Source organism: Taurulus bubalis (assembly GCF_910589615.1).
Source record: "Taurulus bubalis genome assembly, chromosome: 11".
Classification (NCBI taxonomy): Eukaryota; Metazoa; Chordata; class Actinopteri; order Perciformes; family Cottidae; genus Taurulus; species Taurulus bubalis.
The window spans coordinates 23,372,142-23,381,892 of record NC_136599.1 but is presented as its reverse complement, the minus strand read 5'-3'; the positions used below and the strand labels follow the sequence as shown (position 1 = coordinate 23,381,892).

General features: G+C 44.1%; 1 protein-coding gene across 3 annotated transcripts; it reads right to left on the bottom strand.

The window, feature by feature from the left end:
- ampd1 (adenosine monophosphate deaminase 1 (isoform M)) lies at nt 1-9,702 on the bottom strand. 3 transcript variants are annotated; one of them, XM_079226784.1, is made up of 16 exons: nt 9,666-9,702; nt 7,132-7,188; nt 6,722-6,887; nt 6,442-6,589; nt 5,081-5,246; nt 4,763-4,982; nt 4,416-4,545; nt 3,784-3,978; nt 3,567-3,698; nt 3,286-3,449; nt 3,011-3,137; nt 2,459-2,622; nt 2,169-2,289; nt 945-1,118; nt 550-660; nt 1-395 (listed from the first exon to the last, which is right to left on the bottom strand). In XM_079226784.1, the coding sequence occupies exons 1-16, from the start codon at nt 9,685-9,687 to the stop codon at nt 240-242; spliced, it is 2,253 nt and encodes a 750-aa protein (XP_079082910.1). In that variant the 5' UTR covers nt 9,688-9,702; the 3' UTR covers nt 1-239. The 3 variants fall into 3 exon arrangements, with proteins under 3 accessions (XP_079082910.1, XP_079082911.1, XP_079082912.1); XM_079226785.1 differs by lacking the exon at nt 7,132-7,188; XM_079226786.1 differs by lacking the exons at nt 7,132-7,188; nt 9,666-9,702 and adding an exon at nt 7,657-7,673.
- Nucleotides 9,703-9,751: the final 49 nt, after the last annotated feature.

Here is a 9,751-nt window from a genome sequence, read left to right as displayed (position 1 = left end):
TTGTTATTTCACATTTTATTCCCTTCCGTTTTGCCACATGATGTTTTTAGTCCACATGGAAGACACACGCTGTGATGCACAAGTGTGCACATTTCATAGTGAAGAGCAAAAAGGTTTCTCCCTCCAATAGAAGGGAACACCAGCGTGTTAGACGGTCCGTTTGGGTAATATTCAATTGTTTGAAGAGTTGCTGTGGAGAAGATGCAGATTTTTTTTCCCCAAGTGGTATTTCAGAGTGTTCAATCAGACTTCACGCCCTCCTTGATGCGGTTGAGCTCGTAGCACAGCGTCTCGTAGCGATACGCCATGCGGATCTGGGCCACGTTGGTCTTGCGGATGTCGTTGCCTTCTGGGCCCTCCTTGAGGTAGTTCTCACCCAGGTAGTGGCTCTTCTCCTGGGACGCAGAAGAGGAAAAAACCACAAGCAATGCTTTTTGGTGCGAGCACAAAATCTCCTACTTAAGTCCCTTCGGTTTAAGAGCAGTTTTTGTTTTAAACAGTCAACAAAGCATCACCGCATTTAATGCGTGTCACCATCTGGCGTGTTACCTCATGAGACATGGCGCTCTGCAGAACACTGTTCCTGGAGATCTCACACATGTCACAGGTGCTGAGCTTGAAGACCTGGGCCGCAATGGCGTACTCTTCCATCAGGGGTTCCTGTGGACGTAAAGGCCGAGATTTACCCTTTGATATTTTGGAACATATCGGCACAGCTTTAGCACATCCAATCCCCATGAACTGTGCCATTACCAGTTCCCATTGTTAAACCACGATCAGCGTATTCTACAATGCTTACAATGCATGCTCATTTTAACGTGCGCTTGCGAATGACTTTTTCCGTACAATCAAAATACCAAAAAACTAAAACGCATTCGTCTGCAGACGTGCTACGATGCTCGTCATACACCGCGCCGGTGTCTGCACCCCCCATGTGCTCGGACCTTGGTGTAGTGGAACTGCATGGGGTCATCGGTGGACAGAGAGACCATCAGGCCTTTCTGGTGGAACTCCAGCAGCGGGTTCTTGGCGTATTCCAGGAACAGGCTGTTGTTGCTGAGAGGGGACATGGCGATGGGGATCTGGGTCAGGTAGTACAGGTACTGCAGCACAGGACTCTGTGGGGGGATCAGAGATTGATTAATATGATCGGGTTTAGTCAACTCATGACATTCATTCTCAAGGCCTGGCTTTTTTTTTTAAAGATAAAGCAAGCAGAAGGATCAAATGTACATCAATGCAGATATCCCCTTCCAGAAAATCCCAAATCAGTCCTTAAAGGTTGTTGCCGTCACCTAATTTCAAACATTGGGCCCTAAAAGGGTGCCGCTCACCTCTGGGACCAGTTTGAGAGTGGGGTCTTTAAGCCCTTTAATCATACGGAAAATACGATATACACAGAAAGGACATCTTTTGGTACTTTCAGATAAAAAACATTACAATAAGAAAAACATGTTTTAAATTGGATTTAATGCCTCCAGGGTACTATTTTGAATGCGGTAGCTGTGGCAGAAATTGGAGAGGGAACTGGGGTGTAGAGGTTAAAGATGATGTGTTGGAAGATTATTGAAAACAAAACAATAAAGTCAGTAGTAAATCTATTTTTCACTAATGACAACAACATAGGGGAATCCAGAACAATATAATCGGCCTCCTGCCTCGGATGATGCTTTCGAAGGGTTTTTAACAAAATAAAATGAAACCTTTCTAGAATATATTATTGTATTATATTGTGAATGTATCCACCATTTTAACTCTGTTTTTTTGTTTGAAGTAAGTTTGAAACTGTATCGCCATAACTGATGCTTGCCTATATAAAACAGTAATATTATATATGCAGAGATGTGTTTTTAAATTCAGTTTTTCATTCAATATTTCATTTTCAATTTGTTATCGGCACAATTAAAATGTATTTCACCGGCTGTGCTTCCACGTGTCTTTTTTCCTTCCTTTTGTTTTCATGGAACATTTACAACAAATTAATAAACACGTTTTAATGAAAAAAAAGAATAATTGTGCAGTAGCTCTCCTTTAGTGCAATATTGAAACCTTTTGTGTGTGTGTGTGTGTGTGTGTGTGTGTGTGTGTGTGTGTGTGTGTGTGTGTGTGTGTGTGTGCACGAGTGCTGCAAAATGAAAGTCCTGATTCACAGCGAGGACAGGACCGACCTTCTTGAGGTTGAGGCCGTGGGAGATGTTGTCCGCGGTCATGAAGGCAGCCAGCAGATGGGTGATGGCGCCGGCCTCCCCGCAGTGAGGCCTGAACGTGAACGTGTTCATGCCCCTCTCTCTGGAAAGCAGACATTAAACAAGTATTATACGATGGACACAACGAGGGGAAAGCATAAGCGATGTGAACGCATGGCAGGAATCTGAATACGTTAAATAATCATTAGTGCGCTACTAGTTCACACACAAAAAAAAGACCAAACTGTTTGTGTACGGAGAAAGTTGCTGACCTGCGGAGCTGGTTGAGCACGGTGATGTTGGCGTACATGTAGTAGATGTAGTAGGTGTAGGAGGGATTTTTGGCGATGTGCCACTCCTCTGGTTTGGGGCTCTTAGTGCTGAACATGTGACCACTGTGCTTGGACTCATCATCTACGCTGTCGAAACCTGTCACCTACACACCAGGGGGCAAAAAAGGTTGATTATACGTGTAACAGATACGATTCGTTATCTTGTTGTGTCTGAGCTGTTGTGATTATCCCAGTTACCTATGAGTGCAATCATGGGCTTGGTTGCATGTGTGAATGGCTGAGTAAGTGAGGGAAGCAGACCTCTGTGTCTGTCCACGGTTAATCTGGCATTCTGCTGCCGCTAACTGCATTATGTGTTGGGTGTCCAGTCATGGCTCAAAAGACCTCTCGTGGTTGCGGTGACTCCTGCTTTCTCAAAACTCCTTTTAATACTTATTCCATACTGCCATTGCTCTTTCATTTGTGCAAGATTATGCAGCATGCATGCCTCATCTGCACTCTACTGAATGCACCTTTCTACTTTTGACTCACATGTTGGAGGAAGATACTGAGCTCTTGGTTGGACTGGGGTTCGATGGTGGCCTGGAACACGGGAAGGAAAATGTTCTCCAGCATCTTGCCAAAGTGGGGCACAAAGTTTCTTTCTCTAAAGATGTCGCTAAGATAGAAGAGGGGAGAAAACACACAGGGGATTACAAATTGATTTCCTTGACAGATTAGAATCTATGATTTATCCACGAGGATGAATTTTTCTCAATCGTCAGGCAAAACTGCATAGAAGAAAGAATCAAGACATGGAAACTTACTAGATCCTGGGGATTTGAATCATCCATTTGAGGTGTGGGGAGAAGACTCTGTGCTTGACGAACCAGCTGGAGAGCTTGGTCCACTCGGTGGGGTTGCTGCCGTAGATGGACAGACGAGGCTCAGCATACTGGTACTTGGCGTCCTCCAGGTCACTGGCTACTTCCTGGTTTACACAAAGGTCAAACAGACAACAAAAATATACATTATTTCCTAATTAAAACCTATTTTTTTCAAGAGCTGTTCATCTGTGACATCTCTTGTCCACTCTTTTCATGCTGACCTTGATGATGGTGGCAAAGTACTCTCCACCGATGTGGTTCTCTGTCTTCATGTACAGGTCACGCAGCTCACTGGCTCCGACAGGGTTGTACTTGGCATTGAACTTATCGAAACGCTGGAAGGTTTGTCTTCCCTTCAGAGAAACAACGAGAAAAGAAGCGCATTAGATCACAGAAGATCGACGGCGCCAATGTTCCCGACAGGTGTGTGTGACGTACAGCGTGCACATCCAGGGAGTCCACGGTGAGGTCATAAGGGTGCAGGTGAAGGGACTCAAAGAGCTCCTTCATGGTGACCTCTTTCCCATTGAGTTTGTGCACGATGCGGTTGGCGTCCACGCGGTAAGACCTCTTGATGAAGCGCAGCAGGTGCTTCTGGTTCATGCAGGCGGCAGCGTGAATGTGGGTGTCCACCTGGAGAGGCAGGGAGACGATAAGATGAGTGGATCACTGAGGTCAGGGGGCTTCATGTGGTGTGTAATGACTCCGCTTGGTAACAAGAGGGAGCTAAAGACACACACACACACACACACACACACAAGGTGAATGGGAAATTTAAGCGAGAACGACAGCAAACTAAGTGGTAAATATAATTAAAGGCTTTCTCGCATAAAGTGTGTTTTGTGTAAAACAAATTAAAGATTTTTAGATCAGTCAAAGCAGGAAGAATGCAATGATTCCACTTTATTTTACAGTAAAACACAAACTTTGTGAACTTCACTAAGCACGTGTATATTTGTTACATTCCTCCACAGAAATATAGGTTTAAGGCTGATTCCAAGTTATTTGTCCTGATGTTATGTTTTGAAGCTAAATTACACGTGTGCATGCTTAATGTTTTCCACAGCTACCTTCCTGCAGTTGTAGAAGTCCCTGTGGGGGTTCATCTTCAGCTCCTTCATCTCCTCCATCTCATTCAGCATCTCATGCACGTTGAATTTGGACATGACGAACTTTAGACGGCGGTGAGTGTAAGTCTTGCTGCAAAAACAAAAGAGAAGCAGTTTAAGGCACGAACTGCACTGTAAGGCGGCGCCAAATAAGTCCACAACATGACATGTCATTTTTAGAGACCTGACTCGTGCAGGAATTGGATGCAGGGTTAAAATCGAGGGGGGGGGGGGGACACAGGGATAACTGAGACATTTCAATTCTAAAATTCAAAACAGAGCAGTCAACCTCATCTCAAAGGACTCACGTGGGGCCCTGTGCGATGAGAGCAATGAGGAAGTTCATGTCGTCGATGAAGGTGTCGTAGTCGGGGCAGGGCAGGTCTTTGGGTTGATGCTTGTCGGCGGCTGCAGCGTCGTTGTACACATAGATGACGCCGTCCTTCATGCGAGCAACATAGCCCAGATTCTTTGCCAGGGTCTTGGTGTCGAAGGGGTCTTCTCCATTCTTCGGAGGCGCTTTGAAGACTGATGGACGGTCGTAGATGCAAATTAATCCCCCGGGGGATGCCCCAATGGTACAGAAAACATCTCACGTGAGCTGCCTCGACTCCTTCACTCCTCACCTGGCTGCACCTGATCCTCGATCTTGAAGCTTGTCCCCTCGATCTCGCGCAGGTACTCGGAGGTCGTCCGCGGGTAGCGCTGGTAGGCCATCCTCATGTACTTCTCCCTGATGGTCAAGGCGCGGTACAGACCCTTGCAGGACAGCTCAAAGTCATCCATGGTCACCTGATGGGCAGATGTGTACAGATTCCCCAGTTACTAATTGTCGCCTTATGATTACGCATGTGGCTATGTCAACATTTGAAGCATTCCTTTAGAAAACAAGATGAACTGTTAGCTCTTCGCTCATGCAAAAAAAAAATGTAATGCTAAAGTGAACTAAAGATTTGTATTTGTTTGATGGGAGGCAAAGGCTTGATTGACACATTAATTGGAAAATACGCAGTATTCTGTGAAAAACATTGTCCCTATTTTGCAGTTTTTTCCCGGCAAGCGGGGCACACCCATGAGGTTTTGAGAAGGCTAAAGCAGAAACAACAATCAGCTCCTCCAACGCGTTTCAATCCCTGGAAATGTCAAACCCACAGTCGTGAAATTTAAACCTGCCTGCTCTCAGCTGAGCTCCATTCATGGGCCTCCACAAGCGAGAGGGAGGCCGTGGGGCCGCTGACCCACAGACACATATAGTCAGGGAAATGTAAAGTCTGCATCCATGTCAACTTGACCCAAGTCTAGTTTAGGATCCTTTTGCAACATGCAGTAAATGAAGAGGTAGAGATCTCATCTATTACTGCTATTAAACTGTAAAAGATCACACGGGACTGAAATCAACTAATCGTTTATAGTTAACTAAGCTAAGCTAACCTTTTATTGAACGAATAGATGTGAACGTGAAATCAATCATTTAATACGTGTATTTCAAAAAAGTTCAATTTCTTGTTTGATTTTAATGAGTTATTATTGAATGCCTGACTGTTCACTAAACTGACTAAATGAAGTGTCTAAAGGTGGTGGTTAGCATATAAGCAAGTAAAGTTATAGGGGAAAAGTTACATGATGGAAACTTGTTTGTCAGTTTATACAGTTAATAGGTAATAATGAAATGCATCCCATACATTTAATAACTTTTTTCCCCTCTCTTTAAGTCAAGGGAACGTAATAAGAAGAAGAATAAAAACAAATACTGAAGTTTACTTTTTCAGGCAAAGATGAAGGGAACTTTTTTTTAAATTTGAACTAACTCAAAATGTTTAACATTGTTGCACTGCATCACAACCAGGCAATGCAGCGTTGCAGGAATGAGGCCCAGAACCTGCAAATGGGTTTGCATTTTCGAGGTCAGTGGGCCTTTTCAAATGGGTATTTCGTTAGATGCCTGAAATAAAAAAATAATAATCATATTTTATTGGGAAATATGTACCCCAGAGGCATAGTCCCCGATGATGGCCACTCTCTGGAAGTCCGGCACTTCCAGGTAGGCGGGCGTGTCCACTTCCACTGACACTACAGAGGCAGTAGAAGCCAAGTGGGTAGGCACGGTCATGGTGCGGCAGCGCTGGTGTCTCTTGCTGTGGAGAAGGAGTGAGATTTGGTGGTTGGCCATTAAGACTAAATGTAAATGTGAAAAACCTCAGAATATCGTATTTCCCCACCGTGTGGCGACACCATTTAGTTGCGCCACAACTAATCTCCCGCCTCACCGTTTCTCAACATCGTCGTCAGTGTGTAGATGGAAGGCCATCTCTTGGTGCATGATGGGACAGTCGTCAGCCACATCAAACATAGAGATCTCATCGCGGACGTCCTCGCCTTTGGTCTCGGACGCAAAGACCTGTTCCGCGAAGGCCCGCATGGTATCATCGGTCACTGTGAGGCACAGCGACAGGTTCGGTGCGTTAATGACTAGAGATGCATTCTTCTCACTTCACACCATGCAAACTACTCTACGTGAGCATGACCGCAGAATGATGTGGATTTGTGTGCACATGGCAGCTTACATGACTTCAGAAGGCACGTACATTACCCAACCTGATGTGATTGCAGAGTCCGGCGCATGCGTTCTGCACATCACCAAAGATTGACTTAGCCATTACAAGTGTGCAATTCTGACCTTGAATGTGGTCCCATGCACATGGAGGAATGATGAAGGACCGGCACTCTCTGTTGGCTCGTTTTAAACGGACACAAGATGGGAAAGCCTTTTTTTTATATATATATATATATATGTATTTTGTTGTTTTTTAACTCCAGACCCAGTTTTCTTATCATCTCTCACTGTATACGGAATGTGTTGCTATTTGAGCCCGTATGGGAACGTAAGTGAGGGGATTTTGATCAAGATTCATGTTGAGGAAATGACAGGAAAAGAGGGCCATGGTGCAAAATGACTGGAGTTATGAATCAAGCTATATGAACAACAGTTCTCCAACAAGCGCTCAAGTCTCATAAGCAACCCAATCACAACTACACAGCATGAGTGGCATTACTTGATGCCAAACGGCTCTCTATACTTCTGACATGCACTTTCTAGCCAAGAGCCACAAGACATTCTACTGTAAGACAGGACAGGACTGGAGATGTTCTTCAGTATGGCACAAATGACAAAAGGGTTCTACGTCTGACCCTCCACACTTACCCTGTTGACCTGATTGTCGAACCAATCAGGAGCAAAACACCCCAAAAAAGAGAGCGTTAGAAAAACATTGCTTAGGAAGGGGATGTACAAACCAAAACAATTATTGTGGATATTATTTCACAGGATAAGAGTAACAAAATGTTATAACCAAAATAGATAGAGATTGATAGAGATCAAGGTACATTAATATTAAATGCTCCGGATATGAGCGACGGAAGGAGACATTGGAGAACGTGGGATTAGGGTAACATACAGTTTGAGGGTGAACACTAGAGAGAACACATGACTGCAACATTCCCAGTTCCTTCTGAAGGAACAGCGGCTGGACACAGCAGTGGTAACTGCATCTTCATAACGCGCGCAGAGATGACGGTCACTCACTTTTGATCATCTCTGCATGTGAAGATGCATTTCACGTTGTCTCCCTGGCGTTACGTCGACGGGTCAAACAAGTCTGAAAGGTCAACTGAGTCTTGTTTGCGCGCTGCTTTGCGAACCGACAAGCATTCCCGAGGGGAGGAGTCTGTGAGCTACCGGGGAGAAGTCATTTATTGATAATCTGTAACTGTTCACATTGACGGAGGTTTTCGTTTCAAATGCATCACAATGAACCAGAGAACCGCTGTTGAATGTGAACAATAGATGAAAAAATGGTTTCATTTACCAAGAGCCATTATCGCATTAAAATGCGCTTTGGAGAAATATTTTTTTATGTTGTGACCGTCTCACATCCACACAGTAAACCATACATTTTGAAACGCTTCAAATCTTCCCCCAAACTCCATATGAAGTTCCTCGGCTCCATACTCACTTCCTTGCTGAGTAAGCAAAATGTTCAGGGTGGAACGGTGAAGGTTAGAGGGGAACAAGACAAGTGTGGTTATGAAGTAAGTGAGCTATAGAAAGAAAAACAAACTTTTTGAATGTTTTTTTTGGGACTATACCTTTAATAGAAAATAGTTATGCTGATTATCTCAGTCGTTGAGTTTTGTGTGATGTTGGTAAATCGACTCATCTGAACTTGACTGTAAAACTGGTGTGAAATCCCAGCCGTCACGTCAGATAATGCTCTCATATCAAGCCCATTCTGCCAAATCATTCCAATCTCTTCAGACAGCCTTTCTTTTTTTCCCCCCTTTAAAAAACTCTAAACGGCATGATGTGTCATCGTACTTGCCCCATGCCCAGAGCCTGGTGGAGGTAAGCCTATAATTAGCAGCTATTACAGCAACATTTTAAATGGTAGTAATGATGAAGGGGGATGAACTACAAGAAGGAACACTAAGGAGGAAACTAAAAACTGAAGCCCAATAGGAATGACCTGATCCCCTGTCACAATTGACCTCGGAGAATCTGCTGGCGAATCACATCCATAAAACACTCTCTCTCACCACACTCTGCTCTGATACAACCATGGAGTTTCATGATATGAACTTTAAATTGTTTGTAATTAAGCTCAAGAAAGGTTTTTCTACGTTGGAATGGCACAAATCACGAAAGGTGCATTTAAAAAAAATCATCACCTTGTGATGACTATTTATTAGTCAATATAGACTTCATATTGGAACTATATGTATTTTAACCCCAATGAACCCATCATAAAAGCTGTCAGTGCCATCTATTATAGTGGCAATGTAACACTGGCCAACATATGGGAATGTATTCCCTCCACAGCTGTGATACACAGTGAGAGGTGTGAACCCTGTAATGTGCATTCAAGGACCATTTGCAAAGTCTTTGGAGTCCTCGCTTCCATTCTTTCAATTCATCTCCACGATTAGAAACGAGGGTGGCATTTTGACAGAATGGTCAAGTTTTATTTTTCATGTGTTGGCCAAAAACATTCCATGGAAAAGCGTAGCAAAAATGTAAAATGATTGCACTTTAGGTGAAGGCTCCCACAGTTCGTTGTTACAGTCATGTGTCAACGTGAAATGTTGAAAACGCTTTCCTAACGCGACAGATGAGTGTGCATGTTCGACCCCCAGAGTCATTCTGCCCATACTCACCTGGCACTAAGACTTTCGGCATGGTGACGCTCTCCCGGTGCAACGCTCCCTGAGGACTAGAGAAGGTTGGTCAGCCACTGGACAAC

Coding starts and splice junctions, on each gene's coding strand:
- ampd1 (XM_079226784.1), bottom strand. CDS start 9,687: ATGCCGAAAGTCTTAGTGCCAG. Junction 4,983..5,080: donor CGAGGATCAGGTGCAGCCAG/GTGAGGAGTGAA, acceptor ACCGTCCATCAG/TCTTCAAAGCGCCTCCGAAG. Junction 1,119..2,168: donor ACGGCCTCAACCTCAAGAAG/GTCGGTCCTGTC, acceptor ATCCCCCCACAG/AGTCCTGTGCTGCAGTACCT.